This window comes from Marmota marmota, unplaced genomic scaffold (assembly GCF_001458135.2).
Source record: "Marmota marmota marmota unplaced genomic scaffold, marMar, whole genome shotgun sequence".
Lineage (NCBI taxonomy): Eukaryota > Metazoa > Chordata > Mammalia > Rodentia > Sciuridae > Marmota > Marmota marmota.
In genome coordinates, this window is record NW_025999853.1 from 37,055,322 (window position 1) to 37,080,117 (window position 24,796).

Here is a 24,796-nt window from a genome sequence, read left to right on the forward strand (position 1 = left end):
CTGGTGATTCTTAGGATTTTAGAGCAGAACACAAAGTTGATATATCCAAAGCTTTTATTTTATAAATGAAGGGACTGAGATAAACAGAACTTTGGAGACCATTTACTTAATCAGCAACAGAGCAAAAGCTGTTCAGATTCTCTGGTTGTTGGCCCAGCCTCTTCTTGGCATTCCTCCAATAGAAGTCACTGTTTTTAACCAAAAATCACATCAAGAGGAAGTAGGAGAGAAAGGTCCACACTAGGAGGTAGAAATGGAGTTTAGTTTTCTTTCACCAGTTTTCTCTGTGATCTTGGACAAAAAGACACGGATTCAAGTTCCAAACCTCTGAAGTAATATAATAAACTTCCTTGTTATGTTGAAGAAGTTTGGAGATGAATAGAACCGTGTTTGTTAAAATCCTTCCACATTTATAAATGCCTATACCAACATAAGAAACTCTTATCTTCAGAAACACTCTTTTCGATTTCCGAATGTATGATAAATTAGCAACACACTCAAACTCCTCACCTTCTTGTTTAACGCATAGTGATTACTTGTTACCCTTTGCAGACCTCTCCCAATGTACTTCCAGGACCTTTTAGAGCTGGAAACTAGAAATGTGGTTGATCAATGCCATCTCGATGTTTATTTCACATTCGGACCTGGGCTTGAGTTAGGAGGAGGAGCTGAAGGGTCAGAACTATTTGCCCTGCACTGTGCCTGCTTCAGCATTTCCACAGGGCATGACCAGATAAGTTGGGATTAAACAAGTAGATTTTTTTTCTTAAAGGAGAAAAGAGTCTTCCATTTACTTTCACTGGGTTTAAATGAAGAGTAGTAAGTCTTCCTATGTAGAACAAGCCTAATGTTCTTATCAGTAAATCTTCAAAGGAATCTTCAGTAAATCTTATCATGGGATCTTTTAAGATAGAAGGAACTCAAGTCATCCCAACCAGTCTTTAACTTAATGCAGAGATACCCTCCTACAGCTTCCCTGGGAATTCGTTCTACTCCCACGTATGCTTAAATCTGCACCAACAACTGGGAGCTCACTACCTATGAAGTAGCTCATGCTCTAGATGTTAGAAAATGATTTTATGTTCCTGAATTCCTCCCTCCCTATGACTTCAGCCTACTGAGCCTAGTTCTACCTTTAAGAAGAAAATCAATCACTTCCCTTTCATCTTTCACATGTCAGCTTTCCTTAAATCTGAAGCCAACTCTCATCTTCCTCAAAGTCCTCTCTATCATCATCCTAGTCAGTCACCGCTAATGATTTCTGATTCTTCCTAACCTATGTTCCCAGACATTGAGTGTCACCCTCTAGACTAGGCCTGATTCATGCCAAAAGCATGATACATTGGTCCTATAGTGGGGATCATAGGCTTTACATTCAAACAGAGCTTACAAATCTGTTTTAGTAGATTTATCTTGCTTGTTGAATTTTGGACCAGCTGATTGGCAGTTACTATCTCATGTGGATGGATGGACAGCCACCACATCAGTTCTCCTGTCCAAATGACTGGAATAACTCTAAATATCCGCTAGAGAGCTCTAAATCAATGCCTCACCAAGCAAAGCTCATCATCTTTCTCCAGTATAGCTCCCAGTTTTATCAGTGGTGCTATTGTTCTCCTGAATGACTTGAGCTCAAGGCTTTTTTTCATCTTTGAGTCTTCCCTTCTTATTTTAGCCTAAGCCTCATCTAGTCCCCCTCAGTGCCCTTCATAATCTTATTTCCATTCTCACTGCCATTGCTCCAGGTCAGGGCCGCATATCCTTGACCTGGATTGTTGCAGCAGTCTCTTAGCTGGGCTTTCTGCTCCAAGTCACCACATCTTATTCAACCCAATAGTTTTCTCCAAGTTCCAGTGCTCCTCGTTGGCAACTTAATATGTGCTTTCCTCTCTTACTATTTGCCCTATTTGTTTATAGTCTGTTTTTCAAGGCTGGTTGGTTGGTTGTTGTGCAGTACTGGGGATTGAATTCAGGGGCTCTCTACCACTGAGCTACATCCCCAATCCTTTATTTTTATTTTTTTAATTTTGAGACAGGGTCTTGCTGAGTTGTCAAACCTGGCCTTGAACTTGAGATCTTCCTGCCTCTATCCTCCAACTTACTAGGATAACAGGCATGTACTCCTAAGCCCAGCTCTATTTTTCAAGTTTTAATGACTAGAGACTATGCATCTCTTTGTAACTACAGCAAACAGATATAAAGAAGGCCTTTAATAAACATTTCATGTTAAGAACAATAACGATGAGATGAAAATATTTTTGAATAAAAGGCACTTTAGAAAAACACTAGTGCCAAAAAGATGGGGAAGTATCTAAGTTAAAATAACAATAACAGCAGCAGTAATAAAATTGACATTTGAACCACTTGACATCTCTAGTAGGCATTTTAGAATTCTGCTCCCAAAACTAAACTCATTCTGGATCTTCCCAAACTCCTCAATCTACAACTCTATAATAGTCTTCCCTCATGTTGGTAAATATGCTCTCCACTCTTCCAGTTGCTCCCCAGTCAGAACACGTGGGATCATCCTTGATTCTACCTTTCTTTCATACTCCACATCTATCAGCAAAACTTTCAGCTCTTTCTTTGACATATCACCACTTCTCACCACCTTCACCTCTACCACCCTGGTCCAGGCTACTATTTCCCACCTGGATTATTACAATACCCTTCCAACTAGTTTTCCTTCTTTTCCTTTGCCCAGCTATCCATTCTTCATGTTCCTGCTGAACACCATCCAGTGGCTTCACATGTCACTTAGAACCAAAGCTGAAGTCTTCACCGTAGCCTCCTGGGTCTTGCATGGTCTGGTCCATCCACCTCTCTGACCACTCACTCACTGGACTTCAACCATGCTAGTCTTTCACTGCTTCTCAGAAGTCCCAGGCATATTCCAACCTCAGAGCCTTATACCTCCAGTTCCCACTATCTGGAATGTGGGCCTGCCCTCCCCACCACCCACACACTCTTTCCTCAGATTTCTGTGAAAATGTCTTCTTATAATGAAGACCTTCACTAACCATACCAAGTAAATCAGTCCTACAGTCTCCATTCCCATTGCTTTACATCTTCCTTAAGCCGCTCTTTTCTTTTTCAAATCACACATTACCATCTGCAATATTATGTTTGTGGATTTATTGTCTGACCTTCTCTATAAGAATGTAGCCTCTGGAGTGGTAGGGACTTTGTTTTGTTCCTTTGCAGTATCCCTAGCTCCTAGAACAGGAACTAGCATACAGCAGGAACTCAATAAGTATTTGATGACTACCTCAATGAATGAATGCATAAACCCGGGTTTATCTGATTCCATAATTTATATTCACCCTCCATATGCAATGCCCACCCTGTCTCTCCTTCTACACATTTTTTCAATCAGTTCTGTTAATTTGCACTTAATAAATCTTGAGTAAATCTGATTTCTTTTCAGAATCAGCATTCGGGCTTTTACTCAGCTGTTTGATGAAGACCTGAAAGAATTCACAAAGCCACTCTATTCAGACACATTTTTCTCTTTGCCTATCACCACTGAGTCAGGTAAGGCTAACCTTTCCATCCACCCCTGTGTTCTGCCAGCCACTGTGTCACCTGAAAGAACCTGTAGGGGGAGATCTGGTGACTTTCCTGATTGGTAGGAGGAACATTATTTTCACATGGAACTTTATCTTTGATGATCATGAGCTGATGTGGATTAGGGAGATTGCACAACTTCTGTGGGAGACCAACCTAGATAAGAAGATGCAGTACAAGATTTTTTTTCTATTAGGGTTAGAAGGAATTGGGTTTTTTAAAAAAAAAAAAAAAAAAAAAACAGCAATTGAAAAACATTAAAATAAAGATCTAGCCCAGGCCAAAATGTAAATTGGTATGAAAGGCTTTCTGTTATGATTGGAAGTGTGCATATGCACATACAGTCAACCCTCTGAATTCATTGTGTATTGCAAATATTTTGGGAAAAAGTTGTGTCTGTACTCAACATGTACAGAGATTTTCTTATCATTATTCCCTAAACAATATAGTATAGAAACTATTGACAAAGCATTTATATTTTTACATATTCTAGAAATCTGGAGATGACTCAATGCATAGAGAGGAAGTGCACAGGTTATACACTACATCATTTTATATAAAGGACTTGACCAACCATGAATTTTGATATCCTGACAGAAATGGCTCAGAATGAATCCCCCTCAAAAACTGAGGAACACCTAGACATAGGAAAAAAGACTAGATAAAAAACAACAAAGTATTAATGACAAGTATCTCAAAGTAGTAGTGTTATAGGTGATTTTTCTTCATTTGCTTCTTACGTATTATTTTTTCACTATTTAAAAATGTTAATTTAAAGAACTAGATGTTAAAAAATGATGTAGCTCAGTGATAGAATGCTAGCCTAGCATGCATGAGGCCCTGGATTTAATTCCAAGCACCATGAAAAAAAAAATAAAAATGTTAATTTAAAAGGCTTTACATAAATTTATGAAATAAACATCTTTGGTGTGCTCATGGGAAAGTCTCAGTAATAAAAATGGCTAGTATTTGCTGGGCACTTCCTCTGTGGAGCTGCGGTGTTAAGCATTTCACATAGAATAACTTGTCCAATCCTCACTACTACCTTTTGAATTCACTGCTTTTATCATCCCCATTTGAAAGGTGAGGACTTGAGGCTCCAAGAGCTCAGTAACGTGCCCAAGATGGTGCAGCTGTGCTTCCAGCCCTTCCTGCCTGAGCACAGAGCCTCTGCACTGCACTGTCTCTGAATATTTCCATCATGCTGAGAATAGCATCTCTTTCATCACCTTGTTCCTTGACACCATTGTCTGTCCCAGCTTTCCCGTGGGTGGCCCTTGTGCTACAGTGCTGGTCTCTTGGTCTAGGGAAGTTCTTTAGAACTGAAAGAGACTCCCCTGCTGCATGACAAACGTAGCTCATCCCACAAACCTTCCTATCTATCTATGCCAAAGACAGGGATAATCTTCCACTTTTCAGACCAAAGAAGGATCAAAACCCAGCTAAGAGGATTTTGATGTATTCACTTATAATTTGATGTTAAGTCAGGACTCTGTAAACACAATTCTTTCCCATGTGAAATATTTTTAGACAACAGAAATTTTATGTAATCCAGTAAAGGAATACACTATACATGCGTTCAAAACAGAATATTAAGCATGTTAAAAGAAGATTATTGTATTGATTTGATGAGTATTGAAAAGCAACATGAGATAATAAATCCAAGGTCTTAAAACGTAACTCCCAAAACAGGCTACTCTGTAGACCTAAATGTGAGAGATAAACATTAACACATTTAAAAGAAAACATAGAAGTAAATTATGTGACCTTGAGTTAAAAAATTATTTCTCAGATATAACAACAATGCAACAAAAGAAAAAGTAAATGTATTGGAGTTAACTGCAAAGGCTTTCAATGCTTGAAAGAACACCATCAAGTGAAAAGACAACCCACAAAATGGAGAAAATATTTGTAAATCATATACCTGAATGGGAAAGGCAGCAGAGCACAACAGACACTAGTATGGCAATATGTAAATCAATGGATGTGTAACTGATGTGATTCTGCAATCTGTGTATGGGGTGAAGGTGGGAGTTCATAACCCACTTGAATCAAAGTGTGGAATATGATATGTCAAGAAATTTGTAATGTTTTGAACAACCCACAATAAAAAATTAAAAAAAAAAGAAAAAAGAAAAAAAGAAAGAAAGAAAAAAAATCATATACCTGATAAGGATTGAGAATTCAAAATACACAAAGAACTCTTAACCTACAACTCATTAATAAAGAGACAAGTAGCACAACTGAAAAATGGCAAAGGAGCTGAGTAGAAATTTACACAAAGATGTGCAAATGGCCAATAAGTATTTGAAAAGACACTTAACATCTTTAGTCATTAGGGAAATGCAAATCAAAGCAATAATAAGACACTTCATAATCACTAGAACATCAATAATCAAAAAGACAATAGTGAGAATATGGAGAATTGGAACCCTCAAATGTTGCTTGTGGGAATGATAAATGTATATGTAGGTGTAGGCTGAGGATATATCTCTGTTAGTATAGAGTTCACCTAGCATGTGGGAAACCCTGGACCCATAAAAAACTAACAACAGCCAAAAAAAAAAAAAACTGTTATATCCATATGATGAGAAAATTATTTATCCATTAAAAAGAATGAAATATTCCCGTATGCTATTTGGTTGAATCCTGAACACATTATGCTAAGTGAAAGAAGCCAATCACAGAAGGCTACACATTTATGATTCCTGTTTATATGAAATGTCCAGAATAGGCAAATCCATAGACATTGAAAGTAGAGTACTGGTTGCCAGGGCCTGGGAAAGAGGAATGGGAGTGACTGCTAATAGACATGGGGTTTTCTTTTGGGGTTGATAAAAATTATGTTATAAAATTTATTGTGGTGATGTTTTCAAAACTCTTATATGACTACTAAAAGCTATTGAATAGTACAATTTAAATGAGTGAATTATTTGGTGTATGAATTATATTTCAATAAAACTGTTAAAAATATAGGGTTAGGAATGTAGCTCAGTGGTAGAGCACTTGTCTAGCATTCACAGGGCCTTTTGTTCAAACGCCAGCATGGTGGGGGGAGTGGTGAGAGCGGGGGCAAGCTGGGTCAAGAGTATATACCTGTAGTCCTAGCTACTCAGAGGCTAAGGCAAGAAAATTGCTTGAACCCAGAAGTTCAAGGCCAGATTGGCAACATCAAGAGACCTGCCTTGAAAGAAAAACAAACAAACAAACAAAACTACTTTTACTTGTTTACCTATTCATAAACTCCCAGTGGCAATATCATACAAGATAATGAGACTGTGTTAAAATAACTCCAGAGCAATTCTCTGGATTTGTTAAAGCCCCAGATGCTCTGTAGCATGATTCCTGTAAATGAAATCGCATCTTTATCTGGGTGACAAACATGTGGCTTTTATCTCAGGTGCTCCAAGCTTCAGATACAAACAGAAAGTCCAAAATTCCTTAATAAGCCATGTATCATTAACTTCAAAAGTTAATGAACTTTTCCCTTAACTTGTCTGCCTGTGACAGGCAGGATAGTAGCCAACATTTCTTCTATTTCACCTTCTCAGGTGCATATTTGAATTGTACTTGTGATATCATTCCCTGGAAATAGCCTCCATAGCTCTCCTTTCTTTTTTTTATTCTAATTTGTTATATATGACAACAGAATGCATTTCAATTCATGTTACACACATAGAGCACAATTCTTCATGTCTCTGGTTGTATACAAAGCAAAGTCACACCACTTGCATCTTCATGTATGTACCTAGGGTAATGATGTGCATCTCATTCCATCATCTTTCCTACCCCCATGCCCCCTCCCTTCCCCTCCATCCCCTTTACCCAATCAAAAGTTCCTCCATTCCTCTCATATTCCACCCCCACTCCCCCCACCCCGTCCCCATTATGGATCAGCATCCTCATATCAGAGAAAACATTTGGCATTTGGTTTTTTGGGGATTGGGTTACGTAGCTCTTTTATTGGTTCCCCTACACTAATTTTCCCACCTGGCTGTGTTCTTTCCATCTGGATTACTGCAGAGCCCTTGTTTGGAGTCATTGAAGGTGTGAGTGCTGGCCTGTTTTTAATTGGCATGTTGGTGGCTCTCGTGGCCTTCTTCATCTGCAGACGGAAAACAAGGTAAGTCAAAGATCCCTTTGGTGACCGGGCCCACAGTTTCAGAGATGCAACTGAAAATGCACTTGAGCTTGAACAGTAAGAAGGAGAAATAATTTCCCCAGGTTAAATCTCCATTGTTTTCTCAGTAAAAACAAAAGCCAAAACGTAAAATAATAACTCCCTTTTTCATCCTCCTCTACTGCCATGTACCATTGATGAATTTGACCCTTAGAAGTATTTAAATATGAAATAACTCATTTTGCAAAGAAAGAATAATTTTTTTTGTTGGTTCATATCCTCATGAAGACAGAGATGTTTGCCAATTGCATGCCCAAGCTCTTTTCTGAAATATCCTGAAAAATCTGGTTGACAACACCATTTCATGGCTCATGTCTGCCATCCTAATTTAAGAAGAAGCCCAAAAGAAGAAAATAGCATGTGGCCCCAATGCCACGTCCTCTTCTTTTGGTGATTTTTTTTTTAATATGGCACAATGTGCTCTCTTGCAGTTATGTCTGGCATTTAAGGTTTACTGGTTTGGGAATTTTTTATTTTTTAAGAAAAGATTTATTGAGAGTGTAGGAAGTGATTATGACCCGTAGCCAAAAACCAGGAGGCAGAGATCTTCAGTTATTATAGAGATCCGTTTCTAAGTGAGAAAGATCCACTTTTTAATGTTCTTCCTCCCCTGTTCCTCCCTCAAAGAGATGTTGGCTGAGTGCAAAGATACATGAATACTGAAAAATCTACATTTGCTCAAACATGCACAGCCTTACCATAAATGGAAAAAAAAATGTTCAAATCAAGAATGATCAGACTAAAATCTTTTGCCTTACATTTATTTCAGCCATGGTCGAGAAAGGCCCTCTGCCCGCCTGAGCATTCGTAGGGATCGACCATTATCTGTCCACTTGAATCTGGGCCAAAAAGGGTAAGTGCCATATTTTCTTTTATTTAATTTATTGAAAGATGGCTTTGTGTGAGATTTGCTAACAAGGCCTTTCTTCTTTTGGCTTCTTCACAGTAACCGGAAAACTTCTTGGTAAGAGAGAACACATTAATTACTTTATTATTTGCTTTTAAAATACAATGCAGGCTGGTTATGGCGTTTCCCCTTTTTTTCAGTAATTCTCTTTTTCTTTTTGTTTCTACAGCCCCATAAAAATAAATCAGTTTGAAGGGCATTTCATGAAGCTTCAGGCTGACTCCAACTACCTTCTATCCAAGGAATATGAGGTACTACTCAGGTGCAACAAAGCCTTAACACCCCTGCTTCTTAGCAGAATATCCTTTCTGACCTTTACTGTGGAATCAGAAGCTGATTGGACTTGGGAGTTACAATGATACTTAGGGTCCCAGCTGAGTGTTTTTGTAATTGAAACCATTCCCTGCACAATAAACCACCTAATCTCAGAGCTCCAGAATAGCACAGCAAACCAAGTGCTACCAGGATCAGATGGTAAGAAAGAATTAACAAATGTCAAATGCAAAACCTAAAACCATCCGTTATCCAGTCTGGCCATTTGCTTGCCTGGAAAACAATGTGGTTTGGCAAAAAATGCCCAGGCTTTGGATTTGATTTCCAGTTTTGCCACTTGCGTGACCCAAAGTACATTAGTTATCCTGTCTAAGCCTCATCTGTAAGATGGTGATAAGAACATTCCCATTTGGAGCTGTTGAAGGGATCAGAGCTAGTGCATGGAGAATACTAGGCATTCTACAAGCAGTAATAAGCATACTAGTGTATGTGTTTTTATATTATTATCAATCTCAAAGTCTGTTATTCTTTTTCACATTTTCCACTTTCAAACTTATTTCTGACCCAATAGGACTTAAAAGACGTGGGTCGAAACCAGTCGTGTGACATCGCACTCTTGCCGGAAAATAGAGGGAAAAATCGATACAACAATATATTGCCCTGTAAGTTTTGTGTTGAAATTTGTGACACTGTCTGCCTCTAGCAGATTTTCTGCTCTTTTCCAAGAATAAAACGAGGCTAAAGAAATATGGCAGAACTGGAAATGGAGGATCTCAGGCTCCGGATGACTCTAATAAGGAATGACTTGCATGTTACTGCACTTTTCTCCAGAAGGATAACTACCAGCTTAAATTCTGGTTCTGAGGATACTCTACTGCTGCTGTGATTTCTCTGTGTGGACCTGCTGTTTCTCCTTTGTGGCTGAGAGCAGCAGTGGGGTTAACAGCAGGGCTCTGACATCAAGTTGATCTAGGTTTTCTTAGCAAAATCTCTAGTTCACAGTTTTAAAAAAAATATATCCTTACTGCACTAGGTAAAGGAGCAGAAGGTAATCTTTCTGGATTGTATTTACTCCATCAGTGAAAGGGAACCGGCCACTCCAGTTTGGCAAGTGTCATTAACATTGCAAAGGAAGGTACAGTTGGGGCTACATATTGTCTCCTCTGCCTGATTGTTTATGTGCCACCTGTGTAACATGGGGCAGGTTAGTTATCATATCTGAGCCTCACCTGTAAAATGGAGATAAAAACACCTCCTTATGACTGTTGTGGAGATCAGAGATAAGAGACATCAGATACCATACGCTGCAAAAAAAAAAAAAAAAAAATGCCACCCCAGCATGTAGCAACAAATCTCTCAACAAACTTTCTTCCAGATGATGCCTCAAGAGTGAAGCTGTCCAATGTAGATGATGACCCGTGCTCTGACTACATCAATGCCAGCTATGTCCCAGTAAGTAGCCACTAACCACGAGATGAAGCTTTAACAGGTAGCTATACTGGAAATACCTCTCCTCTTGTGTGTTCCCACTGCCCTCAGGTCTGGAAACATTTTTTAATTTGTAGAAGACCATGTCTGATTGCCATAAAATGTAAGCAATTCAATCCAATCACTGCTGAGCCTCATTTTTCACAATGGCCATAATAATATGCAATGACCATCAACCCAGGATACATTTCCAATGGTTGTTTTCTCTGCCACCCTTTGACAAGATCCATGGAAGATGGACCTCCAGTGCTAAGGCTGCCTCACTAGGGAAGTCAGTCTTGTTATTTGAATTTCTGAAAACCACAGACATACCTCAAAGGTTGTGTCAAACTTTTGGACTTTGATCGGGCTAGCATCTTGCCAACTTTCTTCAGCACATTGCAGCAGAAGAAATTCTAAGCGTCAAATTTGAATCCCACTTGTATCCCTTGCTGGTTCACCAGGTCTCCATTTCCTTTTCTGAAAACTTAGGGTAATTATATTTCCTTCAAACAATCATTCATTCACTCAATAAGCATCAATTAGTTAAGTACTAACTGTAGGTCAAACACTGAGCCGTGTACAAGGATGAGATCCTGATCCTAAAGGAACTACCAGGACAGGAAAATACAAGGCAGTGCCAGGAGAAACTGGTAGAGCTGTGCTTTTCCACCATCACCATATATCAGCACTGTCCAGGGATCTTGTTAAAAGGCAGAATGAGTCAGCAGGACTGAGGTGGCGCCTGGGATTCTGCCTTTCTGACAAGGTCCTGTGTGATCCCATTGCTGGTGACCAGAGGACCACTCTTTGAATAGTGAGAGGGTAGAGGGTGCCACAGATCATCAAAGAGGAGAATATCACCCAGCTGAGAAAAAGAGAAAGGAAGCTCAGTGCAGCAGACCAACCTGCTAAGGTTACTTAGGGATAGTCAGATGAGAGGCAGTGTTTGGTGGGTGGGGTTCCCAGTGGCAGAGGTGACAGAACATGGAGACCCTGTGGATAGATGAGGAGAGAAAGCAACTTCAACCAAGATTCACAGGTAATTCTGCATTGCTGGGAATGCAGGATGAGTGGGAAGAAAGATCCTAGCTCATAGAATTATGGTTAGTATTAAATAGTGTCTATGGAAGACTTGACCCACAGCACAGTTTGGTGGAACTGCAACAAACAGTGGTTAAGCTTCTCTTGCATAGCTGGGAGCAGTGATGTGAACCTGTCACCTCAGCAACTCAGGAGGCTGAGGCAGAAGGATGGCAAGTTTGAGGCCAGGCTGAGCAACTTAGAGAGACCGTGTCTCAAAAAAAAAAAAAAAAGAAGAAGAAGAAGAAGAGAAGAGAAAAGAAAAAGGGCTTGGGATCTAGCTTAGTGGTAGAGTGCCCTGGGTTCAGTCACCAGAGAGACAGACAGACAGACAGAAATCTTCCCCTTCGTGACATCAAATTATTGTATTATCAATTATCCCAAATAACAAAAAGTCAGTTCCTCAAACAGTTTACATACACACACACACAATCACATAATTGAGGTGAAGGGTTTTCGAGATCACTGCCTGAGTCCTCCATTTGCCTTTTAGAATAGACCCAGCCTGATTAAGGGAAGTTTAGCTTTTAACAATAGTTCAATGTTCTGGCCTTTGTCCTTCCTGCTTTCAAGCCTTGACACTTGTGTAAGTATCTTTCTCTCGAGTCAGGGTCCTGGCAGAGACCTCCAGATCATCTGATCTGCAGAGCTGACTCTTTGTTTACAGTTCTGAAGAAGCCCATTGTTTCCAGCTTTTCCATATTGTAAATTCATCCACAGGGCAACAACTTCAGAAGAGAATACATCGCTACTCAGGGACCGCTTCCTGGCACCAAGGATGACTTCTGGAAAATGGTGTGGGAACAGAACGTTCACAACATTGTCATGGTGACCCAGTGTGTTGAGAAGGGCCGGGTGAGTGAACAGCCGCCCTGATTTCCCACCTTTGCTTTTCACCATCCAGATGGAATTCACACCTGCCCCCATCCCGACCCCAATCCAAAGCTGTACCCCATGAAACAAAATACAGATGCTTGAGAATGTTGTTAGTTAATTAAGCCACTCAGTTGTGAAAGGCTCTAACGGGAAATCCAGGTGATTCCAGTTCTTATTCTGGGTTTGAAGTTTCTGTCAAAGCTTTCTCCCCGTGAGGACTGGGATTGTCAGAAGTGGCCATGACACTGTCAGAAAGAGTGCCTAGCCTCATCTGCTCCATCCTTCGGAGCACAGCTAGGGAAGAGAGACTGCAAGAGTCAAGGGGCCTGTCCCTGCTCTCAAGAAAGCAGTAGGCTGTGTCAGCAGAGGCAAAGCAAAAAGTATCTGGACAAATCATGCAAACCTCTTATACAGCACTTAGATTCCTCTACTTTATATGGTTAATTTTAGGATCAAAAGAGAAATCACATATGAAGTACTTAATAAATACACATTGGATTTCCAAATGTCTCTTAAGTCATTCATGCTGCAGTGAGACATGTATGTCCTCAGCAAAACTAGCTTAGTTTAATATAGAGACACATATTAACTATATGGTTAATGGGACAACTAAAATATGTATGTAACCATATAAATATGTTTGTATGTAAAACCTAGAAATTTATTCTATCTTCACACCTGGGATGCCTTATCATAATTACTAAAATAAAAGCCATGTACACAGTACTCAATATACATATCTACATACACAAATACATAGTCCTAACAAATACACATAACTTATAAAACATCCATTTACAAATAAATGTATAAATACTCCCAGACAAAATGCAAAAATAAATATAAATAGTGTCCACAGTCCCCTCTCTCCTTTCTTTGCATATGAAAAGACAAGCTTAGCTAACAATTCTGACTTCTCAAAGATCTCTTGGCATATGGCCCAAGCTAGAAAACTGATAAAAATATGAACAAAACAGAGCCAGGAAGACAATGCCTTCCCCTGCTTGACTGGATCATTCTTCAAAAAGAACAGTAAATAAATTGTAAGTCCTGGTTTATCTGCTAGTGGGACTGGAATGCTGAAGAAATCGATAATAAGAAAAAAAACCTCGAGCCACAAAACACTGTGCTGGAGAGGTAAAGGAATCCAGGTGGGGTGGGGAGCACCTTGTGCAATGTCTCCCTGTCCCTTGGAGCAGTCGCCCATCTTCAGTACTGACCTTGAGCAGGTTAATTGCTCCAATTGTTTTAGATCCTAACTCAGAAAGACATTTAGAGGAGGGAAAGTCCAGTTTCTCACGGGAGTTGTTTCCCAACTCACTTTTTTTTCTGTCTGTCTTCTTCTAGGTAAAGTGTGATCATTACTGGCCAGCAGATCAGGACTCCCTCTACTATGGGGACCTCATCCTGCAGATGCTCTCAGAGTCCGTGCTGCCTGAGTGGACCATCAGGGAGTTTAAGATATGCAGTGTATGTTAGTTTGCTTCACTTCATTCAATCACTCCACTTGGAAAGATGGAGATCTGTGAATCTTACTTTTGTGGGTTCCTCTTTAGCTATAGTTTCAGCCCACAGATGTTCTCACATGGCACGGTTGTCAAATTTGAGTCTGCAGTGGACCATTCCTCTTATTATCCTGCTCTCTGCTCTTATAGGAGGAGCAGCTTGATGCAAACAGACTCATCCGTCACTTTCACTATACAGTGTGGCCAGACCACGGAGTCCCAGAGACCACCCAGTCCCTGATCCAGTTTGTGAGAACTGTCAGGGACTACATCAATAGGACTCCAGGTGCTGGGCCCACCGTGGTGCACTGCAGGTATGTGGCAACCTAGGAGACAGTCAAATGGCATGCCTAAAAGGACTGGGCCCCAGAGTCTGAAAAAGGGCACAAACATGGGGAATGTGGTGGGTGGAAGGTTTGTCTGAGCCAGCCAACCTATCCAGCCCCGGGAGGATTTCTTACGTCCTTCTTCCTCCTGCTCCCCAACCTCATTCCTCTTCACTGACTTCTCCTTTTCCATTTTCTTCACCTCCCACCTCTCTCCCCCTCACTTTCTGTCCTTCTCTCTCCTTCTCTTTCCCTCTTGTTCCTTTCCCTACTGTATGAAATGCAAAACCCTTAAGTGATTTCCATGCCCTTCCCAAGGTCCATCTCACCTTCAGAGTTCTCAAGAACTCCCTTCCCACTCCAGCCAGAAGGCGACTGTACACACTTATCCTTGCCTCCTACCATCCTCAATCCTTGGAGTGGCTTCCTTTCTCTCCTCCACCTGTACTAACCTCACCGATCCTTCAACAGCCCTGATCTGGGCTCCATCCCTTTCTGGTAGCATGTCTTTATTGATGCTGCTGTAACAATCCACCACAGACTGAGTAACTTATAAACAATAGAAATTTACTTATTGCAGCTCAGGAGGCTGGGAAGTCCAAGATCAAGGTGCTGACAGATTCAGTATTTTTGGAGGGTCCAGTCTGATTCCAAGACAGTACCTCCCTGTTGTGTCTTCCAAGAAGGAAGACAGGATTTGTCCTCACAGGAAGGAACAGAAAGGCAAAAAGACCTAGCTATTGTCTTGCAGCCCTTTTATAAGAGACTAATCTCATCAATAAGGGTGGAGCCCTCAGGGCCTAAGCACCAGCTTAGGAGACACAAACCTTCCAGCCCCAGTATAGCACTTGCTATCTGCAGTCCCAGTTTTGCTCTTAAATTTCTGTTCTATCTTCATTTCTCTTTGCTTCATATAGTCTGTCCATAAAATCAACTTAACAAGCGCTCTCTCTCTCTCTCTCTTTCTTTCTCTCTCTCTCTCTCTCTCTCTCCCCCTCTCTCTCTGGGGAGCCTGGTGTTTAGCTAATTAATGTTTGCAACAACACTTTGATAGCCCTAACTGAATGGCACTAATAAATAAAGAGCCGGGAATTGCTACAGTAAGAGAAATGTCAAGTGCACTAATTTTCTCCCAATCAGCACAACACCCCAGGAGCCATGCGTTTATATATTATTGGAATGCCAACACTTTTAATGGGAATGTGAGGCACTCAAGGACTTCCTGCTTTCCGAAGAATGACAGGCATTTCATCCAGAATCACTGGAGAACTGTTCTTGTTTATCTGATTGTCAACCTACATAATAACCAAAGGGAAATTCTCCAAAGAATAATAATCTTTATCTGGGAACAGCGCAACATTGCCATGGGAAATGTAGCATAGTAAACAATGGGCGTGTTCAAAGAGGTTGAGGCAAGGGAAAGTTTTAAAGCAAGAGAGAGAGATTTATATATGCTACCTGGACACAAAGTTCATTGGTCTTGGAGACCTGAGCAAGAGTTGGTATCAGCATTTGGTGGAAGTGCTGGTGTCCTGTCCAGAGCTTCATATCTGAATTGCTGCGGGCTTAAAGAATATGAAAAACCTTGTTACAAAATCGGTGCATACCTGAAAGGTAGGCAGAGCATCAGGTGCATGTCAACAAAAAGGAAATTCTTGTAGGGACTTAGAAAGTTCTAATGGGCAGGCAGGAATTCTCCCCCTCATAACTTCCTAACTCTAATTTTGTCTGAGTTGATGAGAATAATTTCATCTTGTCATCAGCAACTTGCACAGAATCGAAAATCCCCAGATTAAACAACCACTTTGGGGAGCAATTTGGCAATCCCTGGCAAAGCTGCAAGTGTTGATACCCTATAACCAACCCAGCAGTTATTCTTCTAGCATCGGCCCTTGATTAGTCGCCACCTGTGTGCACAAAGATGTCCATTGCAACGGACTTTTTGATAGAGAAAAACTAAAAATGATCTCTAAACTAAAATTGTCTACCTATAAGGAATGGATCATCAATGGCTTATGAATTCTTATAGAATGATTAAATGAAATTAGATCTACGTATAACAACATGGACAAAACTCAAAACACAATATTGAGTAGAAAAGTTGACAAAGGATACATAAAATGTGTTAGCATTTTAGTAAAATTTTTGAAACATATAAAAGATATTATTTATGGATCTACATATATGTAGGAAAAGTATAAAAACAAACATGGACATGATACACACCAAATGCAGAATGGTACTTACCCTTGATGGGGTAAGGAAAATGGAGGAGGAGGAAGGGAAAAAAGAGATGGAATACTGAGACTCTAGGTAATGTTTCTCTGAAAGAAAGAAATATTCCTATATTCTCCCATGTCTTGGAAGAGAAAAGAAAGGTTGGGCCAGAGTCTCTGGGTTCAATCTTGAAAAGCCAATTTAATAAAAAGGCTGAATCTTCCTGCACATCTCTTCTAGTGCTGGTGTGGGTAGGACTGGAACCTTTATTGCGTTGGACCGAATCCTTCAGCAGTTAGACTCCAAAGATTCCGTGGACATTTATGGAGCCGTGCATGACCTAAGACTTCACAGGGTTCACATGGTCCAGACTGAGGTAAGAATTACAGGCTGAAGGATACAGTGCACCCTTCTCCTGACCCCTAAAACGTCCAGGGCTTTCCTCTGACAAAGGGAAATAACTATGACACATGAGGAAGAGAAAGAGAACTGAACATAGACATTTTCCAAGACTTGTTATTTTGTAACACATCTCAGTGACCTTGAGGATAACGTATGCCCTTATTTTTACTGAGATGGTTGCTCTGCTCAGAAAAGAATTAATTTCAGTGGGTAGGAAGAAAGATGATTATTTTAAAAAACAGTGCATTATACATAGGGGAAAAGGCAAGGCCAACCCATCTTGGAACTCATGTTCAGATAGGCTGGTATGAGCACAAGAACTTCATTAGTGAAGAGGAATAAGATTCCAATCTCTTCTCTACCCACCTACCTGACCAGCTCTACCTGCACCTGCATCTCTAGAGACACCAAGGGACTGTATGTACCTTGCTAAATGCTTCTATTTGTAAGCATTTTGACATTTGCAGATTACTTTTGAATATGTTATCCCATTAAATTTTCATAATACCAAGTAAAAAAGATATTACATTCCATTTCCAGCCTAGAAAATTGAGGTCCAGATGCTTATGAGCTTTGCACAAAGCCCATAGATATGAGGCTACCACTCTGGCTTGGACCCTGTTCTAGAAAATCCTGGGCCCTTGAGTATCAAGCCACAGCCTCAGGGTTAGCAGTTTGCCCCCCAACCCCCACCCCATATACCAAGCATGTCTTTCTCCGACATGAGCAACTTCCCAGGCTCAAGTTCTCTTACTCTTGGGTTTCCCAAGTTTTTCCTCAAGTGTCTCTGCAAAAATTCTCTTTGTAAAAAAGAAAAAAAAAAGATTTCCATGGATAAAAAGTTCTATCTACATGCTACTATCTCTCCTCTTAAGTCATAGTAAACATGGAAACTACACAGGCAGCAGCACTTAAAAAAACGGGGGGATCCTGCAGCAGAGAGTCCCTGTGGGCTTCATTAGCCCACTATTCCCCAAACCACTGTGTCCCCTGAATTCTTTTCTAACACAGCACATTTTAATATCCAGCAGAACTCTCATTATGTCGTTATTCAGCAAAATACTGATGTCATTGCCTTCTGCAGGCTGCACCCATTTCCCTGATCTCTGACTGTCCAAGCTGGAGAATAATCTATCCACTGTATCTTGAATATTATGATATTGTTCAAAATTGCACAGAACTGGGCTGGGGTGTAGATCATCAATAGAATACTTGCTTGGTATGCACAAGGCACTGGATTGGATCTCTGGCACTGAAAAAAATAATGTCCACAAAACTAGAGAAATAGTATAAGGAGGTTTCATGTGCCCAAACCCCAAACTTCTACAATTATCAGAATTCTGTGTTATTTTCTCATCTATATCCTACATACACTGTTCCCCTACTCTGTCCCCTTTAAAATAGTTTAAAACAAATCCTGCTTATCATATATGACCACCACTGCATTTATTATACCTAACGATTTGGACTATAATTCTAAATTTCATCTCATCAACACTTAAATGTCCCTAATTATCTTTTAGAAAAATTATTTCTTGTAAAAAAAATAATACTAGCTGATTTTCATTAAAATCCAAATAAAGTCCACACATTTTATTTGGTTGTAGTTTCTTTAAAATCGTTCTTTAATCTATGATAATCCTCCCTCCCATGTCTTTTCCATGACATTTAGCCATCAGGAAACCAGCTCATTTGTTCCGTAGATTTCCCACATTCTGGATGTGGCTAGTTGCTTCATGGGTATTGTGTTTGTTCCTTGTGATTTTTCACCAGCTGGTTGTTAAATCACCTGCTTTGAGGATGGTGTGAGCACTTGCTGTTGCCCCAGGTGACCGGGTAGATCATCTTGCCTGTGTCTCGCTGTGGCACAGTCTAAACTAACAGTGGGTTCCTGGGCCATGAGGTGAGCCATTCATCATCAGGGTCCCCTTAACCTTTTGCTTAATGGCTTTAGCAGCCACTTATGATCACTGTCTAATTCATTAAGAGTTGAAAAATTATATCTTCCTGTGTCAGAATTGTTATCATTCAGTGTTTTTCTCAAGACTACGTGATCCAAGAAGGTAGGAACTTGTTTTCCTTCTCTATATCATCTTTTTTTTTTTAAATCTATTCAATGAGTGAGCAAATATACCACAATTGGTTTGCTAAAAAGTCAGCCTCAGTATTTCATTATTAGTTTATTGTTGCTTCCACAAACTCTGACCATAATTAACTTATAATTTGGGGGCAAAGAAGCTATCATGTTTTACATTTTAAGTAATCTGAGAGCACTGTGTGAGTGTGTGTGTGTGTGTGTTTTCAGGCTTCCTAGTTACTGTCTTCTTGGGCCACGTTCAGGAAATCTATCACAAATGCCACTGGCTGATTTTCAGAGCAGAGGTAGCTGCAATGTGCCAAAGTTCCTCCTCCTACTCCTCAGAAACAATGCCTTCCTTTCCTGGTTCTCTCCTCCTCTCACCTCTCTGATGATTCTGTGGCTTTGCTTCTTAACTGGTCTTCTCACTATTTGGGTTCCTCATAGTTCGGTTCTCAAAGCATGGCTCTGTTTCTCTCAATCTTCATTCTTTGTGATGTCGTTCATTTTGAGGCTTCAAGAACCACACATGTGCTCCTTTCTCCCAAATCTAATGCTCCTTCCCTGGCACTCACTTAAGGACCTGCCTATCAGACAGTTCCACCTGGAGGCCTTATAGCCACCTCAAACTCAAAATGCTAATACCAAACTCATTATCTTTCCTTGAAAATGACAACAGAAACAACAGAGCAGCATTCCTGCTCTTGTACCTTCCAAATGCCATTAATAGTGTTGCCACCCATGTGTCTGCCCAAGCCAGGGAGCAGACTTCTTTTCCTCCAGTTCCCACATCCAGGCGGTCAGGAAGCCCTGTCAGTTCCACCCAAGATCTTTCTCTTTGTTCTAGTCCCTCCCCTACTGCTACCCCTTGCTCAAACCATTGTTAACTCTGGGTGGACCTATTGTGGTAGTCTGTTACCTCCAAATGGGGCTCCTACGTCCAGCTTCTCCCTTAACAGCTCTTCATTACCACTGCCACTATCAAAGTTCCCTGGGGACCTTGTCAACTCCTGTGTAAAAATCCTGAGAAGTTCCCATTGCTTGTAAATTGAACTTAAAATTATTATCCTTATGCACAAACTTCTTTATAACACGGCCCTGGCTTACTTCTCCAGCTTCATGTCTACCCATCTATTCTACATGATGTTAATGTAACAGACATCAATACCAAGTTCTGTTAAAATTAAGGAAGTTTTTCCTCCCTGGGCCAGAATGAACTTTCTTTCTTTCAATCACGATGAAATAAACATTGCAGTAAGATAGGAATTTTCTTTCTCCCTTTTTGCCTGGTCAAACAAAATCCCAACAATATTCAATAATTTCTGTTTTGCTTGAAGCCTCTGCAAAAGTGGAACATTTTCTATAGTCTCTGAATCCCCGGTCCCCAAACTGGGCTGACTTACTTGGAAATGGAAATGGGTGCAGAAGGATTTAATCCACAGTGAGCTCCAGGGAGGTCAACGGTTCCACAAAGGAGAAAGGACATTCTGAGCCCTTGTGTTATTTTTCTGGGTCCATGGTGACAGTTAACCTTGACATTCTTATATACTGGAAATTTGGGATGTAAAGGAATGCAGATTGTCACAATTATTGATGAATATATCGGACAGGATTTCTAAACAAATAGGTATTAGACAGGGGAGTTGCAAATGTGTTCCTCCTTTCAGCCTGCCTTGGGGCAAATTTGCAGCCTGACTCAGAGAGAGATACTCAGATAGAGCAATAACTTGTTAAAGAACATTCATATCAGCTTCTCATGAGAAAGAAACACAGGGCTGTTACAGGATTAAAGCTCCTAGATTCCATTTGGGGACTGTCCTGGAGGTTGCATGACCCATGTAATCTACAGCTCACCCATACCAGAATTTTGTTTCCAGAATATATATGCACTTTCATATTATTTCATCACTTGGAATGCCCTATTTGGTTCAAATTCTTACTAATGTCACCTTTTCTCTCTAGCTTGATACTTTCCTCGCCCAAAAGGAAACTCAAGGGCTTCCTCTTCTATATGAAACTTTTCACACAATTCTGTTTTATGTTTATCATCTTCTAGGTTATTTGTTCACATGGCTGCCCTTCTGCTAAACTATGCACTCAGGGACCATGAAAGGTCAGACATATAATACTATAAATACTATCCAATACTACAAATACTGGTAAAATTGAATGGAACTGAATGTGTTAACGCCAACCCAAGACTTTGCCAATTAACGTGACATAATTTTTCATGATTTGAGGTTCATCTATTAGAATTTTTTTACTTTTCATTAAGAATAAAATGAGAAGCACATTAAAAATCTGACGGTTTCCGTAATAATCATTTCCAAAGGGACACTCTATTGGGAAAAGAATTTATATTTAAGACAAGGCAAATAAATGGATATTAACTAGTTTCAAAGCCCACAGTGGACCATTGCTGAAGAATTTATTAATAGGCCATGGCATAGATATAATAGAGTTCATTCACAGTTTAGCTCTAAGGTCCCAAAATAATTTATTCTCCCAGTAGAATTAAAAATAGGAATTATGTTTTGCATAAGAGGACACAATGAGATGTCAGTCTATAATTTTAAAACAGCAAAAAGTCTGTCTTGTTCCAACAACAATTCTCAGAATAGTTCTCTTCCTAAATTTTCAAGGTCAGTGTGGCATAAAACACTCATAAAAATGAGTAGGATCTGTGAGTTGAAAGGCAAAGAATAGTTATTAATATTTGTGCAGGCCTCAGTTATGATTGATTTGGTTTTCCAATATGTCACAAGGTATTAATTATTCCAGACCTAAATTATAAAGTCCCATGAGGAGATGCCCAGAATGGCTTCTAATAAGGGACAAAGCCTACCAATCCATAACAACAAGTACTGGTCCATTTTGAAAAATTGTTAGTGAGAGGAGATTTTGTTTTTAGCCCTATTTTGTATCTCAAATCTTTTAATTACTATTGACTACACTTATTGCTTTAAACATGCGATCCAGAAATATTTTTCAGTATCCATGTAACAGACATCAATACCAGGTCTTTTTTTTTGGGGGGGGGGTACTGGGGCTTATACCCTTTAATGGAAGAAAAAAACAAAACAAAGATGTTATCTGTGGGGAGACTTTGGGCTCCTTGTTTTCTAGATGGAGAAACAGAGGCTGAGAAGCCTCACAGTTCAGCCAGGATCTGATAGAGGCTAAGCACCCAGTCTCCTCTGTGTGCTCCCCTCTTATCCTTCTCACTCCCTGGGCTCTGAGCAATTGTCACATCATTAAGGGGAGCCCTAGGCCAAGCACGAAATCCACACAGACATCCTCTCCCTCATCAGAGAGCTTAGTTGTTAGTAAGGAAGGGGCTCCATGCACAAATTGGCTGCCTGTGGCTAAGACACTGGTGTCAGTGCAAGACTTTAAGGTGTCTTCAGGCTCCAAAGCACCGACTTTTCTATATTTGTTTATGTTTCTAAAGTAGTTAATTCCCACATAACTGACAGGCGGGTCCTTCTCACTATGTAACCCTCTGGGATTCTCTGCAGTCAGCCAGCATCTTTGAGATTCCTGCCTGAAAAACAAGCATGCTGTGAAATTATCTTATCATAAGAAAATCCATGTAGTGAAAACATGAAGTTGGAGGCCCATACCCCTGGGTCAAATCCTAGGGCCCCATTTCTGAGCTGTGTGACCTTAGAGAATTTAATGAACTTCTCAGTCTCAGTTTATATTGATGATTATATACTTGACAAGGTTGTTGAAATCATGAAATGAGATGACTATGAAGAGTACATTGCTTATGTTTGGCGTTCATTCATCTATGTAATTCTCATCTATTTAATTCTCAAATTATCAATTGCCTAGACCTTGTTCTAGGTATTCACAGTACATGCTGTATCAATCTGCATCATGTAAAAGAAATGAATAAACACCCCCTGCCCATTACCATTCTTCTCTTTTCAGTGGTTAAAAAAAAAATTCACTCTTTTATGTACCCAGGTGATGATCAAAAGATTTGCTAACTATACAGAACCCTATCACTGTCAGTGTTTTGTGACAGCCCCTCCTCTTTTTTATGCTTGAGAATAGGCCCTCCTCTGATGTGTTTTCTGCTTTTCCATAGTGTCAATACATATATCTACATCAGTGTGTAAGAGATGTCCTCAGAGCAAGGAAGCTACGGAGTGAACAAGAAAACCCCTTGTTTCCAATCTACGAAAATGTGAATCCAGAGTATCACAGAGGTAGGATCTTGTTCATTAGCTTTTAAATTCATTTTTCACTATTTAGTCAATCTGGAAATTATTAATCACTTAAAGCTCTTCCATTTCTTATTTTACCCAGAAAGTCCCCGAAAAGAATGGCAACAGGGAGAAGAGGCACAGTTAGGAGGGTACTCCCACATTTGAGCAGCGATTCCAGGAAGAGTTTCTATCTCCCTAGCCCAGGATGCACTTTATTAAGGAATCAGCTTAACATTCCTTTTTCTAGCAATGAGCCTCACCCCTAAGAAGGATGCATTGAAATCACAATTGAGAGTTCAAGTTGTAAAATTGTTTGGAGAAGAATTTGGCAATCAAGTAATCAGAATCCTTAATATGTTCTTATTTTGTAACACAGTACTTTTCCTGCCACCCTAAATTCAAAAAAAGCGTTCTGCATAAATCTGTTCACAGTTAAAAGTTTGAGTGGAAAACACTGTTTAACAAAGGACTGCATTAGATAGCTTTGCATTAGCACAATGAAATACCTGAGGCAGCTAACTTTGTAAAGACAAAGGATTTAGTTAGCCCACATTGGAGAGCTTCAAGGATATGGCTCAGTTCTGGGAGGATCTCATGGTAAATGGTGGATGGCAGTCACAGGAGTGCATGACAAGAGCAAGCTGTCACATCTTAAGCTAGGAAGTGAGAGAGCTGTGTGGGGCCATCTTAGGCAACTGTAACAACCTTTTCAAAAGAAGGAGTCCCCTGAGAACTACCTCCCAAGGGCACACTCCCAAAGGTCTGAGGACCCCAAGCTAGGCCCCACATCCCAAAAGTTCTACCACAGTATTTCCTAACACTGCCACCATGCAGACCACTCCTTCAATCACAGTGGACCCTTGGTGGTGCAAACCATATTGAAACCACAGCAAGGAATAAGTACCCATGGTGTATCACTTCATAGAATAGGACGTTGGCATTAAGAATGAAGGGCTTGACTAGCATGTGTGAGGCACTGGGTTCAACCCTCAGCACTGCATTAAAAAACAAAGCCCATCAACATCAAAAAGAAAAGAACAAAAAGAATGAAGGACTTAGGTTTGGACTGGTGGTGAATGTCTATAACCAGATTCTTGGGAGACTGAGGCAGGAGAATGGCAAGTCTGAGGTCAGCCTCAACAACTTAGTGAGACCTTGTCTCAAAACCAAAATAAAAAGGTCTGGGAATGTAGCTGAGGATATAAAGTGCCCCTGGATTCAATCCCCAGTATTGGAAAAAAAGAAAGTCTTGGGTCATAGCTTAGTGGTAGAACACTTGCCTAATATGGGTGAGGCCCTTGGTTTGATCTCCAGCACCGCAAAAGAAAAAGAAAAGTCAAGAATTTTATAGATAGAGATAGAGATAGAGATATATTTAGATGAAATCTCACTACATTGCCCACTGGCCTCCAGCTCTTGGGCTCAAGCAATTCTCTTTCTTCAGCCTCCTGAGTAGCTATGACTATAGGTATATACCACCTCACCTAGCTTAAGAATGTTATTTTTGAATATATTACAGTAATATGGATATTCTTACAAATAAGTTGTCTTAGTCCATTTTGTGTTGCTATAGCAAAATATCTGAGACTGTGTATTTTAAAAAGAAAAGAGGATTGGGCCAGGGAGGTAGTTCAGTGAAGGAGTACATGCTTAGCATGCTCAAGTCTTCTCAGCATAGCACAAAAAAAAAAAAAAAAAG

General features: G+C 40.1%; 1 protein-coding gene across 4 annotated transcripts in view; it reads left to right on the plus strand.

Moving 5' to 3' along the window:
• The window catches only part of Ptprb (protein tyrosine phosphatase receptor type B), a 117,369-nt gene that overhangs the window by 89,303 nt on the left and 3,270 nt on the right, over positions 1 to 24,796 (plus strand). For 2 of the 4 annotated variants that reach the window (XM_015483010.2, XM_015483009.2), the window contains 12 exons: positions 3,428 to 3,534; positions 7,591 to 7,690; positions 8,517 to 8,600; positions 8,694 to 8,711; positions 8,824 to 8,905; positions 9,499 to 9,589; positions 10,303 to 10,379; positions 12,198 to 12,332; positions 13,701 to 13,823; positions 14,009 to 14,172; positions 16,642 to 16,777; positions 22,977 to 23,097. In XM_015483010.2, the coding sequence (XP_015338496.1) occupies positions 3,428 to 3,534; positions 7,591 to 7,690; positions 8,517 to 8,600; positions 8,694 to 8,711; positions 8,824 to 8,905; positions 9,499 to 9,589; positions 10,303 to 10,379; positions 12,198 to 12,332; positions 13,701 to 13,823; positions 14,009 to 14,172; positions 16,642 to 16,777; positions 22,977 to 23,097 (1,238 nt within the window). Of the gene's footprint in view, positions 1 to 3,427; positions 3,535 to 7,590; positions 7,691 to 8,516; positions 8,601 to 8,693; positions 8,712 to 8,823; positions 8,906 to 9,498; positions 9,590 to 10,302; positions 10,380 to 12,197; positions 12,333 to 13,700; positions 13,824 to 14,008; positions 14,173 to 16,641; positions 16,778 to 22,976; positions 23,098 to 23,197; positions 24,267 to 24,796 lie in introns of those variants that run through there. The other 2 variants (XM_048805106.1, XM_048805112.1) reach the window with 2 other exon arrangements.